The sequence below is a fragment of the Leptonotus elevatus genome, chromosome 9 (genome assembly GCF_054856555.1).
Source record: "Leptonotus elevatus isolate MCC_2025b chromosome 9, RoL_Lele_1.0, whole genome shotgun sequence".
Taxonomy (NCBI): Eukaryota; Metazoa; Chordata; class Actinopteri; order Syngnathiformes; family Syngnathidae; genus Leptonotus; species Leptonotus elevatus.
Genome location: NC_141247.1, coordinates 18,933,798 through 18,956,275, shown reverse-complemented (window position 1 = coordinate 18,956,275; position 22,478 = coordinate 18,933,798). Strand labels below are relative to the sequence as shown.

The 22,478-nt window shown below is 41.2% G+C and overlaps 1 protein-coding gene across 4 annotated transcripts in view; it reads left to right on the top strand.

Annotated features, from left to right (window-relative positions):
* Positions 1 to 22,478, top strand: part of unc5a (unc-5 netrin receptor A) — a 180,644-nt gene that overhangs the window by 118,547 nt on the left and 39,619 nt on the right. For 3 of the 4 annotated variants that reach the window (XM_086084676.1, XM_086084675.1, XM_086084678.1), the window contains exons 4-7: positions 436 to 539; positions 3,027 to 3,207; positions 8,135 to 8,302; positions 17,231 to 17,395. In XM_086084676.1, coding sequence (XP_085940802.1) covers positions 436 to 539; positions 3,027 to 3,207; positions 8,135 to 8,302; positions 17,231 to 17,395 — 618 coding nt within the window. The remainder of the gene's footprint in view (positions 1 to 435; positions 540 to 3,026; positions 3,208 to 8,134; positions 8,303 to 17,230; positions 17,396 to 22,478) is intronic. The other variant, XM_086084677.1, reaches the window with a different exon arrangement.

Below are 22,478 nucleotides of genomic sequence, written 5' to 3'. Positions count from 1 at the left end.
TGAAATGCGAAGCCTCATGCAGTCAGCCAAGCTTGCAGGAGCTCTTGTCCAGGTGCCTCGGGGCTTTGTTTTCGTGTGGCTGCTCCAAGCCCTCTTACAGATGGAAGCTGCAGGCAGGCAGGCAGGCAGGCAGGCAGGCAGGCAGCTGCCGGAGAGAGTGGGTGGGAGGAAAGGAGTGCGCGGTAATGCAATTGCTTTTGGTTGATGCCGGGCCCCTCTGGCTGGCAGCGAGACAAGCATCTCTGAAGCAGCCAGGCAGGCTGTAATAAGCAACATGGTTGGTGCCACCAATCCCTGCGTGGCTTCGGGGGGCCAACTGGAGTGCGACGCGCCCGCGAACGTTTCGAGATTTAGCTTGGCGGAGCTTTCATTTGCACTCCACACGCAGCTACAAATAGTCTAATTGGTTGCCTTTCTTTGGGTTTCTCTCCTCAGACTTGAGAAAGAACTTCGAGGAGGAGCCTCAGGCGAAAGAGGTGGCATTGGACCAGGAGGTGTCACTGCGCTGCCATCCCCCCGAGGGAGTGCCACAACCCGAGGTGAGAATATATGGAAGCTATTTATACGCCCGCGTCACGCATCCATTTACCCTTTCTTCACCAGGGGGACAAAGGGCAAATGGAGGCTCGGCGATCATCTCTCCGGCTTTCACCGGGGAACTGACAGCCCATATGGATAAATTACACCTCTAATTACCCTCTTTTATTGATTTATTATCTCTCCCCCATCTCTCAGTCGCCATATATCACATGGGCTCGTCATATCACCAAGGATAGGAAGGAATGCTTCACTCGGCGTTTGGCGTCTCTAAAGGCCCATCTATTATTAATGGCGCGGTTTGCCTCACTTTTTTGGTCGGTCTCTTTGCTAGCACTCGTACAGTCGGCCTGCTCAAGTCTTTCACGTCGTCCAGCTCTTCCAGTGTCGGGGTTAAGCTGGCCATACAACTTCCAGATCCTATAAATTGCTGTTGTTTAACCAGTGAGTCCCGAATCAATGAACCGAATCATCAAACAGTTGACTAATTGTACTGTTACACATGATAGTCCCAAAAAATGACAAATCCAATTTGGCCATAATGATAAATGAAGTGCACTTACATAGCGCTTTATCTAAACCATACAAGTGTTAATTTCATTCACGAAAATTAAACCCTCATGAATAAACAACAACTGCGACTAAATCAGTATGCATTTTTGTCGATTAATGAAAACGAGACGAAAATGTACTCCACTTAATAAAAACTGAACTAAAATCCATGGACATTTTAATTCATGAACAAAGACGAGACGAAAATTATATGATTTTGTAAAATCCTGTTTCTGCTCATTTGTGACACTGTCATGTGACACAGTGACACACCCCCTTTCAAACCTGCAGCTGGCGAGTGCAACATGCACAAACACATGGGACAGACAGGAGGCGGATTCACTGTGAAAGGTTAGAGAAAAAAAAGTAAATTATAGTTGTACCGTAACATTAATCTAACGGCTAATGTTAATCTGACCGCTAACTAATGCTGGCTAATTTACGAGCTCGTAACCATAGTAGCCACTTGTTGATATACTGTATTTGTGTGTGAAGTAGTTTTTCATCAAAAAGATAAGAGAACATTTCATGTGAAATAGTTTTTGATCTAAAATGTTCAACATTATCTGCTGACAAAAAAATATGCAGGGGTAAAATGATTGTCTTGACTAAAACATTGAGATTTTTTGTTGACTATAACTGGACAAATAAAATTGTCTTAGACTAAATAAAGACTAAAATGCTAGATTTATAGTCGACTTAAAGTTGACTAAATAAAAACAGGACGAGGTTGACTGACTATGATTAAAAACTAACAAGCGTGATTGAAACTGGACTAAAACTGAGACTAAATAAAACAAAATAACCCTACACGATGCGCACCAAGACTGCCGTCAACCGTCAGAGATTTTTCTTTTTAGTTTAAAATAGCTTACTCTAACTTCCAGGATCCCTCACCGTAAAATCACCAACAGCAGAACCAAGGTGTTTTTTTGCTTTTGGTAAAGTTTTAAATCCATTCGTGTTCTCTCATACCAGCTGGCTAGCGCTAAGCTAATCTGGGATCTGTCTCTCCGGTCCAACATCCAAGGGCTTTATTGACTGATTACTTTAATTTTATGCTCATTAGCTCAACGTTCACACACACACACACACACACACACACACACACACACACACACACACACACACACACACACACACACACACACACACACACACACACACACACACACACACACACAAATACAAATTAAAAAAAATCTTTACATATAATGTGTAACTTCCTATTGGGAAAAAACAAAACATTCAGAATCTCTGTAACTGTTACAATGGTGAACGGAACTGCAGTTTGGTGACTTTCTTCACTTTTTTACAAGGCTTTGTCAAAAAATGTTTGCCGATCCATACAGCTTGGTAGACGCACAGCTAATAACACCAACAGCATAGGTTGTGCGAGCCATTCAGACAGTCCAGGTACCGCAAACAGCCAACTAGTCAATCACAGTTGGACAGTGTGGGGACAGCTTGCAGAGAAATAGGAAGAAAAGTGCCAGGCGGCGACAAAAAAGAGCATCAGAGCAGAAGTCGCCACAGGAGGAAATAAGGGACGTGGAGAAGAAAAGGAAAGCCCAATTATGTGCATCACATGGGGCAATAATACCAACAACAATGCTGCAGCACCCTCAACAAGGCAGAAGGTCAAGTGAGATTAAGAAAACAACCAAAGACTGCAAAAAGAACTGACATTAAAAAAGTATTCAGAATGCCACAGAGATCTCCAGCTGTTACAAAATGAAACACAAAATACTTTTATCAGTCAGGTGTATAAATAGATTAATTCCATCAAAATTATTATTATTATTTTTTTTTAACAGCAGCAACACAAAGGCACCTCGCTGCGCCTCCCCTTTAAGTCTCCGTGGCAGTTGGCGTGCATGAATGGAGCAGACTGTTGGGATCAGTTGCACTTTTGATCAATCAAACTCTCTTTTTAGGTGGAGTGGCAGAGGAACGAGGACGTGATCGACCCGCAGAGCGACCCCAATTTTGTCATCACAGCCGACCACAATCTTGTCATCAAGAAGGCCCGGCTGGCCGACACGGGCAACTACACGTGCGTGGCCAAGAACATCGTCGCCCGACGCAAAAGCAACTCCGCCACCGTCCTAATCTACGGTAAGTGGACACGCGTTTTGAAAGGATGGACTCTTCGGATGATTGGCAATTGTGTAATGGCTCACTTTTACACAAAGGGTTAACGTTAACGATAATAACAATATGCAGTAGTATGCACACCTCATCACAATTTTAAAGCACTGTATGACCTGCGTGGGCTCAACAGTTGAGCTGCAAAATTCAGTGAATTTCAAAACTGGAAGATTACTCTATTGTGGTTGTATATAATATAGCTTGTGTTAATTAAAATTCTGGGCAGAATTAGTTCGATTTTGTTTTTTAATTGAAATTAATTTAAAATGCTTGTGCAATTCCAGAACCACAATGTAATGTTGAGTAATCACTAATTATATTGTATATATATTTATGTTTTGGGCCCAACGCACTTACGTATACAGAATAAAAACCCGATAGCTGTTTAATTGGCCGAATAAAAAATATATAAAAAATTAAACTGTATATAATGAACAAAATAACTTGTTTTCTTTTGTTCTGTTTCCTTAATGTTTTCAATCAATAATGATGCTTTCCTTTAGTATTTCTTTGCCTTTAGAACGGAGACAAAATGTGTGTGTGTGGGGGGTTCCCCATGTATTTTTATTTTATTATGTTTTTTGAACAATGTTAATTATCTTTGTCCTTTGTTGTAATGTATTAATGCAAAAGTGTATTTAGGCTGATTTAAAGATTAGGAGCTATTATCAGCCCATTAATCGGTCAGTTCCTAATTATCTTAACTCTATCCTTTGTTTATAGATAAAACAATGTCCACATGACCTTTTAGTGGGGTTAATAGTTGATAGTGAGTGATGGGATGAAGTCAATTGCAAATTTTTAATATTTCTGGAAGCCCATTTGTGAACGCATAAGGTCCACAAGGTCACAAAGCTTGCAGGCCCAATATGGTTGAAGAAATTGAATCAGCTGACTGACCTTTTTATTAAAATGCTGTATTTTCTGCCCTGTGATTACTGGATGTATAGAATGTTCTTCTATTAGGGCTTAGGTGTTTGTTTGTTTTTTAGCCTTTGACATGTTTTAAAGTGCTTCAAAGAATAATCTCTGGCTTCTGCAATATTTGACTGCTAGCAAGAGTTTATTTTTGTAAATATGTTTGGTAAAACATCAGGTACCTTGTTAGTAGTCACCTCCCCTCTGAAATAACGGCGTCGCTAGGAATTTACTCGCCCAAATTGAATAGGTTATGCAGTTCTCATATTCAGGTTGTTCAGACTTGAATATCAATTACTATTTAACATTGTGGCTCGGCTGCCTTTTTTATGCCAGCAATTTCGGTAGATTGAAAGCGGCTGAAGTAAGCAGGAAGCAAAATAAAGGGGTGGGGTTGGCGGAGCACAGTGATTTTGGACAGGGTAAAAATACGTTTCCTTTGATTAGGTTGAGATTTTATACAGACACATTTTCAGTCCAGATGTAATGTATGTAGAATACAATGAACATCTTGGAAATGTGTACATCAAGTTACAGTAATATACCCTCAAAAGTAAATCTGTGTCTACACCAGAGGTGGCAAAACTAGGTCTAGAAAGTAAAAACCCTGCCACTGTTTGACTTTAGCCCCAGGTGCTAGCTAGCTAGCTCCTTAGCTAGCTCCCATGGTACTTGTTTACCTGCTAGGGGAGATAGCTAGCTAGTGTTAACATTGTTAACATGTTTTTACTGTTTCAATTTATATTTTAACCGTTTTGAATTTAGTTATAGCTGTGTAGTAATAAGAAAACAGTTAATTCAAATTTACTCAATGTATAGTGTCTTTGTTTTAGTCCCTGGGAAAGTGTATTTCACTCTTCCTATAAGGACAGGAGGCAGGAGGGGGAGACTATTTTCTGTAAACACTGTTTTTGTATAAGTTGGGATGAGTCCAGAAGGAGGGGACATTTAGGAACCACTGCTGATTCAGTAAGGGTCCTTTATGACTTCAGAAATTTCTGAATAAAATCTCTTGCAAGAAAGCCTCTTCACAGATCTCAACTTTGAGTTTTATTTTAACACGCAAGAAAACAAAGAACATTTTCTATCACGAGCTAGTTAGGGGCCAAAGCCAAACTGCGGCAGGGTCTTGACTTTCTGGACCTGGATTTGCCACCTATGGTCTACACATAGTGGAATTAATTAAAAAGCAACTTGTGGTTGAATGTGCATAAAAGTACTGCCTCATCTGTCTATTTTAAAGTGTACTGTCAAACCGCTCATGAAACACTGGGTATCCAGCGTTTACACATTATGGTTCTTTTGGAGATCCATTTCCAAACAATAATTCTCACTTAAGGACCTGCAAAATTGTCAACAGTTTGCTTTGTTGCGTGCACATTTATTTCTTCCCACAATTCACTGTGCTTGAAAAGATGACAAATTAATCGCTGGTTGTGTTTTGAATTGAGGCTAAATCACAACAAAAGCGCTCTTGTTTCTATCCTCCGCTCGCCTACTGCGCCTCAGAAGAATAAACTGTACGTCCGCCATGTTAGTTGATCTAGCTAGCCGCAGTGGGTCATAATAACGGCTACTTTTCAAAGGGTTCAACAGGGGGCCAGAAATGCATTTTATCACGGCCTGACTGGCGAGGCTGCATTCTGTGCTAAGAGGTAATCAGGGCTTGTGTTGCCTGGCAATTTACCTCGCTGTGGCGGGCAATCAATCGCATAGAGGGGGCAAGGAAATGATTCAGTCACGACAAGCCCGGGCGAAAGTAAGAGGGGAAATTGGGGGGTGGGGTGGGTGACCAGAGAGGGGTGGAAAAACTGCGCTGTTCAAGTCAATAAATCAGGAATGACGGTATCATGTAAGATGAAACAAGCGCAGTTAGATGCAGGGAGGTGCAGATTAGGATCACATCAAGATGGTTTGATGTAATTACTTGCCGTCAGCGGCGGAGCGCCAGTGATGTGCCTGCGACTGGTGCGACTTCAGAACATGGGCACTCACTGGTTCATCAGGACGAGCTGTAATAACTTGAGCTTGATTGCGCTGCACTTTGCAATTGCAATTGGGGGTAGAAAAATAAAATGATAGGGCTGCTCTCTATAATCCACACAGCGTAATGTGTGACGTGAAATGGTGCAATCAGGGATGGATGTTTGATGGGCACAATCCTAATGACTTTTACTTTCATGATGTTTTACACGCAAATGCTGGGTTAAGCCATTTCCTGAATGTAAAAAGTTTTTTAATGCTTCGTTTTATAGTGTTGCCACGTTTGCCTTGAAAAGCTAACTAGTAACTTGGTTATTTTGATTAGTTGATTTGCTGCGATTGGCTGGCAACCAATGTTATCAAAAGTAACTTACTACTACTTTAGTGATTACTTAATTTTCCAGTTAGTTACTTTACTGATGACATGATTTCAAAAGTAACAGTTATTTTATTGATTAGTTGATTTTAACAAGTAACTTATTATTAATTTATAATAGCAAAACTTAACATCAATAATGTATATTGTTTAATAATATAATGATATATATGAATATGACTTTAAATGTTCAATAAACCAAAATGAAAACCTAAAGGTTAAAATATATATTTTTAATGATTTTTTTTTTGGGGGGGGGGTAGTGTTTTTGAAGCTAACTTTGTTACAACAAAGTTAGCTTCAAAGTTAGTGTACAACAAACCTTAACAACCCTTATTTTCATCTTTTGTTGACTGAAAATAGTTACTGTATTTACAGCTTGAAAACACGAATCTCTCTCCTTCCTCCATTGTTGTTTATATGTTATGGTATGGTGCGGACACGCAAGTTGTCCGCATGCTGAAAATGTAACTTTGTGCATACGTGACATTGCTCCCCCGAGAAGGGAATGTGAAGTTGAAGGCACAATGCTTCACTATGTTCAAGCTGTAAATACTAGAGTCCCCCTTTCTTACATATTCTATAATGTGCTGTTAGATCGGGTATCCTCCACATGCGTGAGTGATCACCGTGGCTGAAAAGTATGCGCTTGTCTTGTCAAATGTCACTCACTGTTGAAACCCAGAGGTGATTGACATGTTTAACTAATTCAAACCCAAAACACGTCTAAATACGTTGTTTTTTTTAAAATCATTGTCTTTCTCTCCCCAAAACCTATTTTGGATGTTTATTTTTATTTTTATGTTAGATCATACAGAAGGCTTTGATACAACTTCTGACATGAAGAGGTTGCTTAAAGCAATGGTAGTTGTTTCAAAAGACGGCCAGAAGGTGGCAGCAGAGTATAAGAGATCAACCAGGTCCATGTTGCAACAAGCTCTTTTCCCCACTGTTTTCAACAGGTTTGTGAATAATGATGCAACTTAGCTATATTCTATTGCTAATTGCTGCAAATCGGAAACAGATACAAATATTCTAATCTTTCTTTTGGTAGGTTCCATGTTTTTATAGCAATAGAACAGAAAATTCTGTGGGCCTTGTAAAATCAGTCAAAATCCAGTAAACCAGACGGGAGTGAAGGGGGTTGCTTCAGTGAAAATGACTGGGAGTGAATGAGTTAAATAATGTTTTGTGACTTTGATGAGTATCTGTAGTCTGATTACTTGACTGGGAAAAGTAACCAGTTAGATTAGTCCTTATTGGAAAAACATGAACACGTTGGCGTGACAAGCGTCACAGTTCGTTTGGATTTGGGAATTTGGCAACATTTTGTTTCACGTATCCTTTTGGTCAATCAGGTTGGGATATGGTCACCATAATGTATCTGTTGTGTCTGCACTTGAGGTGGCTCTAATTTCAGCTCGATTGCAGAAAGCAGCTCTCCGCTCTCAAGCTTGCCTTTGAAGCGCAGCAGCACTCGCGATTGTTCTTGGAACGCACGCGTCTTGTCCTTAGCGCATGTCGGGTAATCCTGGCTGCTCTGTCCCCTCATCCCATCCTCCCTTCCAATTACAACCCTCTCCAAAACCATCCTCCCTCCTTGCGCTGGTCTGACAGTCAACGGCGGCTGGTCCACGTGGACCACCTGGTCGTCCTGCAGCGCCGTGTGTGGGCGAGGCTGGCAGAAGAGGAGTCGGAGCTGCACCAACCCCACGCCACTGAACGGAGGCACGTCTTGCGAGGGGCAGAACGTCCAGAAAAGTGCCTGCGTGGCCACCTGTCCAGGTAACTCCCAGGCAACTCCCCCACCCCCTGCTTGTCCTGTGGCACTTGGCTTCCTGTGGCTCTTTTTGCATTTCTTTGCATCCAGAAGTCATCTGCTCATCTTTATTTTGGCCTGCGGTTCTTCCCTTGGTTCTGTTTCTCGTGTATTTCGAATTTAAACATACACCGTCATTTTCCGAACCTATTAATCCTCACGGCCTCGAAAGCGATTTATCATCTCACTTTGTTCACATATCTCATTATCTTTTATGAAGACCCTGCTCTTATTTCATAGACCTCTCTGATTTAGGAGACATGGTCCCAGCCAACCATGCTGCTGTGTCAGACCAGCTACTACATTTGTTATTGTTTGCAGCTAAAGCTGTGTAGTAAATATGGGCAATAAAAGGGTGAATTATGGCGGCCTGTGTGCTATGTTTACGTCGTAAGAGTCGGGAGCGTTTCATTTCCTTGCCCAGTCTCTCTCGTGTGAGACTCCAAGAGGCAGAGGGAGTGCCTCGCCTGATACTGAGCAACGGATATCGATCCTTTGTAGCCTGAGATGCGGTCTGCTTCATTTGCAGTCCTGCGTTAGCCCCGTGACCAAGGGCCGGCGATAGCATGACGGCGAGAGTGCTGCGTATGAAAACGAGGTTATAGGTGAAAGTGGCAAGAATACAGGAAGAGGAAAAAGGCTTGATTGCGAACAAAACAGCAATGGCTGATGTGATCAAACAGCAGACAGCATGTGAAATCCTACACCTGTGTTGGCAGCAGCCTCTCCCATGCTGAAACAGAGGTTATTTTCCTCCGTCAATCTCGGCATTGTGTTACACATTGTCCATGTAAAGACATCAGCAGATGTCAAGCGTGAGTGGAAGTAACCTAACCCAGCAAGTGGATGGAGGCGAACCCGCGTGATGCTCGTTCAGGGTGCTATCTGGATGGATATGCTATTAGCTCTCAGGCAATTGGTAATTCAATTCAATTCAATTGAATGGGTTGTCCAGGGATGCTTGACATTCCCCTGTAGCAAAAGCACAAATGCTGACCTCTATGAACATGAAGAGATTAAAGTAAGTGTTGCTTTTTTCTAGAACAAACCTTCCTCTCGTCTCTCGTACACGTGTGTAATTTCAGCTTTACAGTGTTGCGGCAGAAAACGAATTATGCTCTGTGAAAGCACATTTTTAGTTCACAGTGGAATCTCAAAAGTCAAACAATCCGTTCTGCGGCGCCGATTGACTTGCAAGTTGTTCTAATTTCTAAATGTTTTTCTATATCCTATCAAATAAGTTGAATTTGTTCCATGCTCAAACTGCCGCAACCATAAAATCTTTAAAAACTGTACAGGGGAAAGTCTTGAATACAATTCTTAGCCATCATACTAGGAGACATACCCGTCGCCAGAGCCCAGGCTTAAGGGTATTATGAATACTCTACAGACAGCATTAACTTGCCCCACATATTTGGATACATTCAAGGAGCACTGCCGTGCATCCATCCATTGAATGGCGCCCGCTGACAAGTATTATCGTAGACAGCATTTACAGTACATTCACATACAGTAGACGGCAACGCCGTCGTGAGTACGTTGACGCCGCAGCCATATTGGATGAGGCAAAGTGAAGCTATTAGTAAAGATGCCTCGTTTACTTCCTCCTTGGAGGTGTATCATCAAGACACAACTCATTGGATACATAAGGAACCATTACCTTTTGATTATATTATCCCATTCTAACACGATCTTACTAATTATTTGCTAATTTATTTGCGAATACAATTGCCACATCCAATATGGCGGATGCGCTGACATCGCTTCGAACGGGCCTCCTCAGAACTCCTTATTTACAACTACGTACATGTTATACAGACATGTCTTGCCACAGTAGACAATACCAAGTAAAAAAAAACTTGTATACATGACTTTCGCACGCCAACATGACGTATTCGTCGCATATAAGCCAGCGTACCTAACATTATTTTCAGTAAGGCGTGATGGTTGTGGCCATCAATCAAACAAAATCACACCACTGTTTCTTCACATATTAATAAACACAAAATTAGCTACTATGAAAAATATAATAATAAAAAAGTTTATTTTTAGAGATCTATGCCTCAAATCGGGGGGCACAATCATCTTGGTGGGCGGGCACGGACCCCTATGGCCCGCCCATGGCGACCGGTGTGCTAGGAGAAGTTATTAATGGTAGGATTTTCTTTTGAAGTTGTCCCCAACATAAACACAAAATCATCACAAAATTATGTTCAATCCCTAATTTAACATGGTAAAAACCTGCTTATTATGCTTTTGTTGTCTAATATGGCACCAGTCGTCAGTGTTAGCAACTAGCAGCAAGTAGCTAGCTGCTACTAGCTAGCAGGGAGGTACCCGATGCTGGCAATGGCCGCCAGTCTAATTTTCAAAGGTAATTTAAATAAGTGAAATTGATTCTGCGCACTTTAAATTTTCAATGACCAATTCACATCTCTGTTCTAGTCGCCAAAAATTTGTGCACAGCCCAAATAATTAGCATTACATTTTTCTGCTTTGCCCTCACTTTGATGCTTGAATCAAACTAAAATAGCAAATTAAATAAAAAATAAAGCAAAACATTAGTGTAGTTAATCCTTCAGCTGCTCAATGAGTATTTTGCGTTTGACCTTTGGAGGTTCCACTGTATTGTGAGAAAACAACAAGCTTTGCTGTCACACCCCTGTCAGTCTTGTGGGTTGCAACAGCGGGTGACCCAGACGTCCTCCCCACCTCTCATGTTACCTGTCTCAGTGGCTCAGACAAGTCCAGCTGTCAGCACCTGAAGCAGGTTCCCCTCAAGGCCAAGTCCGACACGCCAGAGCCGCGGACATGAATAAGTTTGTTCTTCCCGACCACAAGCGGCAACGGCTGCTCGGCTGCGTACACGCGAACGTCCCCCCTCGGTCGGCCGAGATGAAGCCACTGCTCCGTCATTTGTCAGCAAGCTCACGCACAGCCCGGCAGCGACTAACCCAAATCTGAATCCTCGCTTTGGATTCATCAAACACACGAGCAAGGCATCGGTGAATCGCCCGCCTTGACATCGCAAAGGAGGCATGTCAGAGTCACGTTCAGCCACATGGACAGCTTGCAAGCATCCTTGTATACTTGGAGAAGGACTTTTTAACATTTGCGTAAGCTTTCTTCTGAAAATCCTCTTACAGGAGTGCAGTTGCTCAAGAAAGGTCAACCTTTTCCACAGATGCACATTGTTATTACCTTCTACTTAAATGTAGTGCTCTCTTTTCTAGTATCAATCGAGAGGCATCTTCAGGGCCTTCGTTTTTGTGCTGCGCTTTCATTGCCTTTGTGCTGTTGTGGCTTTTATTGTATAGGAGAAGGCTGTATCAGAAAAGATTTAGTTTGTTATGCTGCTTGCGCTGGCCAATGTGCGGTTACAGCTTGTCTGCTTCTTTTTTTTTCCATTGGTAGATGGATGGCTTCTAGTATTTGCTTTGCCTCTTTTGTGTGTATGCAAACTAATCGAATGTATTCTAGTGAACAAATCCATGTGAGTTTGAATTCATCTGCACCGTACGAGCACAGTTTATGTAATATATATGTTTATATATGTATATGTAGAGGTGGGCATTCTGTCAATATTGACAGAAGGTCCATTCCATCAATGACCGATGCCCTTTTTGTTGACGATTGATGAAAAACGTTGAAAAATTGGCTGACTATATATATATATATATATATATATTTATTTTTTATTATTTTTTTAAGGTATGGCTTAGTCTTCATCACTCTCTGAAGCCGCCAACCTAAGGCGGTCCACGACCGTCAAGCCGGGTGTCCGCCAAGGGAAAGGGACCGAGCCAGCAGTTTTTTTTTTACCCCGTTTCAATTTTTAAAAAAAATTAGAGACGAGGAGACTTTTTTTTTTCAGTTGCCACAAGTCTTGACAGCTCCGTTTTTCTCCTGTTGTAAATTCCTCGTTTCTTCAACATTTATGCAAGCATAATTAGTTTCGTGCTCAGTTCAGGCAGATTGTTGAACAGCTAAAGGGAAAAATGGGAAGTTATGTCTGTTAGCAATGCGTGGCAGTCGGCAGTTACGATCACAGATATAAAGACAAGATGTCTCAAGGCGGAGTCTGCAACGTAACTATTGGTCGGCCATCTTAGGACAGGGGTAAATTGGATAATTTACTCATTTAAATACTTGTAACTCATTGAATTCTTGACAGATTTAAAAACGGATTGGTTTGTTACAAACCCCATTAGCGTGGCTAAGATTCAGGCTGAATTAACATGCTTCATTAAGTGTAATGTTATGAATGATCGAGCAGCTTTGTCCCAATATGGCCGCCCTGTGGTTACAGGTTAAAGCTTCATTCTTCCTTCTGCTGGATCTGTACCAACAGATCTGGCCATTCGGTCAATGACAGAACGGTATTTTTCTGCGTCATGATTCATACCGACTTCTTAAGGCTGCCATCTTCTACAACAGCTTGTTCTGTGACTCTTCTGCGAAAGGACGCTAGCACTTCTCTTCTTGTGAAACTGGAAAGGTCCAAGTCCCCAAAGTGTTAGAGGGTAGGCGTAGGAAGGCCAGTCTGTCAGATCAGATGGGCCCCAAACTGGGAGGGGCCCAGGGAGCTCACGGAGGGGGCTGAGGCTAAAACCTGAGGATCCGAGCTCAACACTTGAGGCGGACACGTGGTTAAACAGTCAAGAGTTTAACTCTGTCTCCTGTTTACTTTCAGTTTCTTTGTCTTTCCATTGAACTCACACAATATAAATGTGCAGTATAATCCATCCAACACATTCTCATTGACTCCATTCCTGTGCTATTTTTCTCGTCGGGGGCCAACAATCAGGGCAAAATGTCACATTCGGGCAAATATGCAGTACAAGAGGCAACTGTAAATAGTTGCAGCCAAGTTCTCCAAGCAATGGCGGCGACACCTGACCCATACAAATGAATCAGTGAGAGAGGAACGCAAACAACATGAAAAGATTGCTAACTTGGGTGAATTATTCAAATATTGTACTGATCCCTCAGGCTTGCCAGCGGAGTCATGAGAATTCCGCTAGATGGAAAATAAACAGACTCGGGGCTAGTGTATTTGTGCGTGTTTTGTTTGCAGGGCCGTGTTGTATGCACACACGCATGCATCTCGGCACCCATATGCTTGCCGTTTCTTACTGCAGGCAAGTTCTGCTTAACAAGTAACAAGCTTGTTCTGGAGACTTCATTTGCGTCCAAAGAACAAATGCAAGACGTCGCTAATAGCATCGAAAACATATTAGTTCACATTGAAAGCGGCGCGGCCATCTGGTGACAGACTTGGACCGTCGCTCTTTCAATCATTCGCTGCCACATCCCGTTTTGGCTCATTCCACTGAATTAGTTAACATAAGGGAGACATGTCTGCTTTGTTCAGATGACCATTATAATAACTTCCATTCATCCAGCAATAGGACATGTAACTTTTAACTCATTTACTCCCCAAAACTTATAAATATGCTCTATTTTAAATATTACCATGGTCCCAAAAACGTATTTATATTTTTTTCATGTTTTTTTTTTTAATGCTAGAGCATATAGAAGGCTTTGATGATGAAGAATGGGACGCCTGAAGAATGATAGTTATTACAAAAAACGGCCAGCAGGTGACAGCAGAATATAAGAGATCAACCAGGGCCATGTTGCAACAAGCTGTTTTCCTCACTGTTTTAAACAGATTTGTGAATAATGATTAAACTTGGCTATATTCTAATGCTAATTGCTGCAAAACGGAAACAGAAAGAAATATACTTTTTTTTCCTGATGAAAAAAGAGACTCTAATCTTTCCTTTGGTAGCAGCAGAGAATGAGAGGTCAGCCAAGGTCATGTTGAAAGTGGCGCTATTGAGTAAAAAAATGTTTTTCATTTTTCCATTGGATATCATTAGTTTCACTTTTCCATCTAAAATTAATGGATGCATGCCTAGGTGGCGCTATTGAGTGATTTAAAAAAAAATATATATACATATATATATATATATATATATATAGCAATCGAACACAATTTTCTGTGGTCCTTGCAAAATCCGGTAAAACAGCTGGGAGCGAAGGGGGTTGCTTCAGTGACAATGGCTGAGAGTGAATGAGTTAATATTGAGAGGAAAAAAAGCTTTAAAGGTCAGGTCGGTGAGATTAGGGGGCCCGTTACAGCACGTGTTGACAACTGCAGGAACTGAGAGATGACCCTCTGCTCTCATGTTCCCTCAAGGACACGCCAAACCACCGGTGTTTGATGAACTCGGACTATGACCGTTAAGCCTCAGACAGACCCCGCTTTGACCTGTAAAGAATGGCAGGGGTCGTTTTTTTCCTTTCCCCGTTGACAACATGTCCAAATTGAGGCGTGCCACTGGGCTATTGTATTGCTGTCCCTCCTCGCGAGCCGGCCTGACCTCAAACCTGCGGTGCTGCCTGATTGAAAAGCAGTTGCACAGTCTTTCACTCTTCTGCTAACAATCCCTTCCTGGGGATTTCATATGGAAAACTCTCTGTGGATAATCCGATTTCTGTGTTTACACTGTGGAAGGAATAAAAACAGGCCAGGTTTTGATTTCAAAGTTACATTTTTAAAAGGAAATAAACTTTTCTGGTTCATGGTATTTACTTAGCATACTTCTTCCGACCCCTCTCTCTAAATAGTTAAATAAGTTTTTTGGGAAAATACTAGATACCAGGTTTCGTATCTGGACCCTTGTGGTTGTTTTCCGATCACGATCTAGAAATAAGAAGAATAGAAAATTGCCATTAATTTCAAGGAAAATACTACGGTGTGTGTGTGTGTGCGTGCGTGCGTGTATATATATATATATATATATATAGTTGGTGACTCAAAAGAAGTCTAAAAAAAGTGGTATTGATTGAACATCCCTAGACAATTCTTTGGTTTTTTTTTGGGGGGGGGGGTTATGTATCAAAAGTATCTGTACAACTTATTCGTACTTGTATCGGTCTGGGGGGGGAAAAAAGTGGTATTGAACATTCCCAGTCATTTGATTTTATTTTGAGTTAGTTGTATTTATTATTTATAGAAAACATTGTAATAAGCATAGCTCGTCCTTCAGAGGGCTGTTTGTGTATGCACAAACCCAGCAAGCAATGCAAATCCTAAAAAAAATGCACTCTTAAAAAAAAACGACTAATGGGCATTGTTGGGGCAAGTACATAATATTTTACACTAATATTTGATTACTCTTGATTCGTAATCCTACAAAAACAAATGTTCTCATTGCCATTCTCATAAGTGTCATACTATTTCCACTCCAGTCTCTTTGTTTGAAAATATGATTAGCATGTCCAATAATCTTGCTTTGTGCTGGCAAAAAGAGAAACTCGTGGCCTCATCGGGGCAAATTTTGATCCCATCTCTTTATTTCACAGTGGCGTGGATAAACCGAGGGGCGCCATTCGCCATTCATTAGGATCTAATTTGCTATTCAATCATTTTCAATCCCGACTCGGATAATCAGCACGCTGGCCCGCGGATGGGTCCACTCAATGCCAAACAAGGACAATTATCTGATTGGTTCCGCTCCCTCTGCCAAACAGATCTGACTGCATAGAGACCCGAGCTGTGTCAGCATCCTGCACACACAAATTATGCACACACACAGACTAGCTTATAGCGTTTCCGCGCACCCGACCTAATTCACACACCTGTGACTGCTTTTAGCTCCATTTCAATCATGGGCTGGCGCCAAACCCGAATAACTTCATCAGTCAAAGTAGCTGTGCTATATTAGTTCCATCCCACCCTGAGTGGCGCTCTTGCTTCATAAACCAAAGCCTCTGACCCGCTCTGGGTCGGTCGGACCCGTATTCGTAGGTTCGTGGCCCCTGCACTCTTTATTGCGAGGATTAATGAGCGCTACCGTTTCCTTGCCCTCGGGTCAGCCAGGAAGAGGGTTGTTGCTGTCATAGTGTGTGCGCCGTCGTAGTAATTTAGCCGGTTCCTCTCCGTTGATACGATCGGGACGAGGAGGAGCAAGACTGCGGTGTTGCTTGCCCCCCCCCTCGAGAGCTCATTACGGCTCTTTTTCATATTAGCCCTGTGGTAACCTTCCCCACGCTGCTTGCTGCGTCACTCTCAATATCACTCCCAGCCACCAGCACCTCACCTTTAATGCAAAATGGCTGCACTCTCTACTTGGGGCGAAGGTGATGTACCGTATTCGACAGGATGGGTGCTTGAATGTTTATGTTAAAACTGATTTAATATCAGTGCACATTGTTGCCTGAACATATTGCACAGGATTTATTTTTAAATAAAGGAAACTTTTAAATAAAAGTTTGCATATATTTTGTATATATATACATTATTCTATTTTTTTTAACTCTTCCCCCAACACCCCCCCCCCCCCATATAGGGCAAATAGTGGTCTAAAACATTTGCTGTACAATGAATACATTTGAGGAACAAATTCCCAGTGACGTGTTCTACAGGCTGAGTTAAACAAGTGGCTGAGCGGTAAGGTTCAGCTTGGTTGCATCTGATTTCCATCCTCTAAATAAACAAAAGGAGAAAAAGGTAAAGGCAAAAACAATCTTCGGCTTCTCTGTACATCTGCTTGGATTTGAGCATTTGCAAGTGGATTTGCATGTCTTTATGCATTCCCAACTGGTTTACATTTTAGAGCCAGTAGATTTGCACAAGATGGCAACAGAGTTTTCTATCAGTTGTTCAGGTCTTGCATGCAAATGCACCCACTACTTTTGCATGAGTGCTTCAATGTATCTTGTAAAAAAAAATAATAATAATGAAATGTATAGATCCATTGCAGTGAATTTGTTGAGCAAATTTTCCATTAGTAGCCTTTTAAAAATATATATTTTGTTATTCAAACGTGAAATAAAATATATATCAGTTTCTCCTGACCTCACTGTGTTTTGTGTGTTTACAGTGGATGGAGGTTGGAGCGAATGGAGCAAGTGGTCGCCGTGCGGCGCCGACTGCGCCATGTGGAGGAGCCGGGAGTGCACCCAACCGTCACCTGGCACCGGGGGCAAGGACTGCCAGGGGCTGGACCTTCAGTCTCTTAACTGCACCAGCGAGCAGTGCCCACAGAGTGAGTGTACAGCCGCCCACGTAAGCGCAAGCTGCACTTTAGTTGGGCCACTTGGTGTCTTGCAGAGAAATTATGTCATATAACACAATTATAGGCTGCACAAGTTTGTGAGCATGCCAAGGCTACTAAGTGCTAAATGAATTTCAATTCAATACACTTTGGCCACAAAATATATATACGACTCGAGTGTCCTTTTTCGGTTTTCAAGGCCAAAGCTTTAGCTAAAAAGTAAAGCCAGGCTAAGAGTACACTCTTTTGATATACAGTATGCTCATAATTGCTTAAAATATTATTGAAAATATGCTCGCTTGAAAGTCATTTATTTCATTAGTTTGGATCGGATCACAGATTTGAGTCATGGATTGGATCGTCTTAAATAAATAAAACTTTGTCTTCATTTATGTTATAAAACACTTTTGCCCTTAAATAAAAAAAAAAACCCCTGAAAATGTCAAATTTGGCTGTTTATAATCATTTTAGGAACACAACTTACCTTATTATACCTTACCTTATGATACCTTATTTTATACATGGACTGATTATGTTGCTAAATTCTAAGCGGCCATATTTGACTTTTTTAGTTAAATGATTATTTTTTATTTTAATGGCCAGCAATGTTTTATAAAATAAATGAAGACATCTTGTGTTATTTTATTATTATTATTTGTAATGTTTTTTAATAGTTTTATTTATATTTATATTATTATTATTATTATTTATATTATTTTATTGTATTCATTTATTTATATATATTTTTTTTTTATTCTTTGTTTTATCTTCTTTTTTAAGAATGAAAAAAACCTCAAAGTACAATTTAAGGCACATTTCCTTCCTTTAAACATGAGGAGTTACAAACTAGCCTATGTCCACATCATAGAAAAAGAAGAAAAGAAAAAAAGCGAAGCAACAGCTGTCAGAATAGTTGCTGTTGCCGGATGGGCACTCGTTACTAGCAGCTAGCTGCTAGCTGCTAGCTGCTAGCTGCTAACGCTGGAGACTTGTACCATATCACACAATAAGGCGTAATTAACTGGCAGTTTCTTAGCGTCCTAAATTATCGATTGAATATGATTTTGGAATGGCGTTGTCGATGTTGGTCTCAACTACAGTATGTAATGGCAATAAAACTGTGATAAGGCAAGTCGAACTGTTGAAAAGACAAGTTAAGCTAGCCGTCACGCTACCACGCGGACCACCATGAAAAAAAAGCGTCCTAAGGCTATTACTTTGGTGTCGATGTAATGTTTGGTAAGCTTTATTTTTTTTAAGTTAGCATTTGCTCAGGCAGCGTGTTAAGTTAAGTTTGCAGCCTCCTTGACATGTTTAAATTAAGTTTCTCTCTTGCTATTTTATAGTGAATGCGGAGTGATCATGTTGCCTTCACCTGAACACGCTCTATTTTTAAACCTACCAATCGGCGGACAATGCGGCCCTAACCGTAGAATTCACAAGTGATAATGCTGCTTTGTTGAAAACTGTCATAGAGGCTTTAAAGTACACCCAAATGGATCATAATGTAAGGTGTTGATAATATTTTGGGACGGGTAATCTTTTTCCAAAAGAGTCGAATGTTTCAAAAATACCTTTATGACAGCACTGCATCCAAAAACCTTTCTAATGTACTTGAAGCTTTTCAAACGACACCAACCAACAATGAACAGAAAGCGCCGTTAAAATTGAATTCCTGACGATGCCGCAGTCCCGCTTTTTCATTATTATTTTTTTTTACTTTTTAATACTCGCTGCAGCATATGGCTTCATTGAGGCGCCGACTTTGTGATGAAAGTGACAGGCAAGGCTTCCATCGATCTTCTGTGTGGTCACGAAAACAATGGCAGCTAGACCGAGAATGAGCTGAGAGATACCTCAACACACTTGGCACGCTACTCGAAGAACCCAACTGCTAAGAGAAATAATTAGCGGTGGCGCAACGCTCTCCGCTGCAATATACATTTTCACCCTCACTGATGTTGTGATGCCTTCTTACCTAATAATAGAGCTGAAAATGGGATCGTCCCCGTTGATTCGAACACTACCATAGGACGTGCTGTATGCGCCATGTGGATCCTTGCATCCCGACTGGATGTGTTTAATACATATTTGGGATTTAACAACGCTTTTTTTATTTAATTTTTTGTGCTTCAATTCACTAAGCATTGTGCTGTTCCTTCTGGTAAGCACACCTTGGCCACTTGAGGGCAGTGTGATGGGTGGATGGATTTAATGCAGTAATATGAGTCATTCTTGGAAGGAGGATAAAGAATATATGCCAATGAGTATTGTTATATTACGTATATATGTGGTTTTAAATGCATTAAATGTAAATTGACAGTAAACTTGAACTGAGATCGGCAATAAACAGCTTGAAGCCTCGTTTTTAAAGCAATCTGCCCGTATCTCAAACTCATAAATTGGGTCACTCATATATCAAGGAACCGCTCCATTTTCTATATTAAATCCTTTAAAATGTACACATTTTTACACACAGAGCTGTCATTAGCTTTCATGGGCTTTTTTTTTTTTTGGGACCTATTAGATGACTCATGCAGATATTTTGCGACGCCTCTCGATCACTGATAAAATACTTTATTAATCCTGTGAGGGAAATTAAAATAAATGGCACATCTCTCAATATCACAGATGAGACTTGCCGTTATTTACAGCGCACATTTTGGCCGTTCATTTCATTTCCTATATTCTCAATCATAAACCTGTCCGGGAGACCATAGTGCCGCTTCCCATCCAGTCGGGAGTGTCGAGGTGCGGAGAGAAATGGTTATAAATCGTCTTTGTTGCTGCTTGGTAAACACTGTCTTTTAATGGGGATTTAATTGACATGGGCGAGCGGGTGAGTACACTGAATAATTTATCTGCTGCTGATTGGCACAATCGGATGGGCTGATACGTGGAAGGCGCGCGTGGGTGGCCGCGCGCTTGTGGACGTGCGCTGCATATGCATAAGGCGCATGCATGACGTGCGCGACTTAGCCATGGCCGAGTCTGGCGCAGTCAACCAGGAAGCGTCAGTCAGCCCGTCATCAAAGGTCAGCTGCTCTTCCTTCCCCGGAGAGGCAAGAGACGTGCGGCCAGCCATTGTTCCCAACAGGCGTGCCGAGTGACTGTATTGACGCTGGCCAATCTGCTGCCAGCATATGTCTTCCCATAGACAATAGCGGCGTGAAGTGTGATAATAAGCAAAAAATAGCGCGATGCATTTCGGCTCGTCGGCATCTCTCGTACGTGAACCTGAAACAAAAGGCAGGCTCATTTAGTGTAATCCGACAATGAAACTGCAGAGCGACTGTCGTACCGCAACAAAGGAAGTGCTTTGTCACACACATCTCTAATCTCCCTCATTAAGACCGAAGGCAAATCTAGCACAGTGGGATGGAACGCAGTCGACTCCCAACTCATTGAAGCGGCTCCCGGCATTCCCATTAAAACTGTAAGATTTCTCCTAGCGGATGATGTGACGTGGTCAATTGGAGACCGCCTTGCACGATCGCGCAATTGTCAGTGTGTAAAGCCCCTACGCACCCACCCCACCCCTCCACCCCCCCCCCCCCGCCCCCCTCCCGCCGACCGTCTGACATAGTTGTGCCTAGAGGTCAGCTGGGTGCGATTAAAAATATTTTCAAGATGATAATGAAAATAATTTGTTCAATGAATTGATTTCAGAGGGAGTGAGAGGGATTGTCCCTCGTGGTATATTTATATTTAGTATATTTATGAATTAAATTTGATCAGGGACCGACTGGGGACTAAATTTGTCATTTGTTTTATTTATTTATTTATTTCAAGTTTTTTTTCTTGTTTTTTTCTAGTTTTTTTCTAGTTTTTTTCTAGTTTTTATTTATAGTTGATGTTATTATTATATTATTTAACAGTGGGTTGGAGTTGTACATGAGCCAAACTATTTATTCTGTTTATTATTATTATTATTATTATTATTATTATTATTATGGCTGCGCAATTAATCGAAATTCCGTTACAATTTCAATTTTTACACTGCACAATTACAAAATCACCATAATGGTAAAACAAATAAAAAATTATTAATTCTTATTTATTTTGAGTAGTTTTATTTTATATATTTGCACCTTTTTTTTATTTTAAAATGGCAAATTTAATCAATCTTGTTTGGTCCAAAAGGAACTTACATATTTATAGTGTTTCAAATAATAATTAATTTTTTTTTTAATCATTTTCTTGTTTTGTATCAAAAAAATAGTTTCAATTATTACCAAAATCATAGTGTTTTTTATTTTTTCCGTAATCGAGCAGCCATTATTATTATTGTTGTTGTTGTTGTCATCTATTATTATTTATTATAAACTCCCGAAATTACCAATGGCCAGTCCGCCCCTGAATACGATCCACCACACATGTCCACGGAGCACCAAATCTGTCTGCTTGTGCCTCATTTAAATCCACCACAATCTCGTCGAACCACATGCTCCACAAGTTAGACCTGTTTCTTGTGAGTCTTAAAATCTAGTGTACTTTTTTTTGTTTTGTTACGCCGAACGCAGTCAACTTTTCTGCCACCAAATTGTGAGATGTGCCTGGGGCACGGCAGCCGCGGCGCAATCGGGTTTTGGGAAAAAAATAGAAAAATAGGGCCCACAAAAGGTGTATGTTGAAGACTACATGTGCTGCAATGAGTCTAAAAAAAAACAGACCTACCTTACTTATAAAGCAACGCCAAAATGAAGCTATAAGCACACTCTGCAAACGATGAAGACATCGGCACTTGGCAAAATGGCAGACAGGTGGTGAAGGGCACCACAAGGAAATTAAAAAAAGAAAAATCTGGCTGTGTGATTGTGATGACGGTCATAAACTTGATTTGCTCCAGGATGCTGTTATGGCTGATATCATCAAACTCATGATCTCCCTTTTGCTTTGAGGGTTAATTTAGCCGAGCGACATCTGATGTTTTTGTCACGATTTTGTTTGTCACTGCGGGGTCAGAGGTGGCATGAAAAAAACGGATGACCATTTGTTCGGGCCTATATTTCACCAGGGTTTCGCTGAGGGATAGGATGACTGTATTGTGACGAAAGTAATGGTCACATTCACT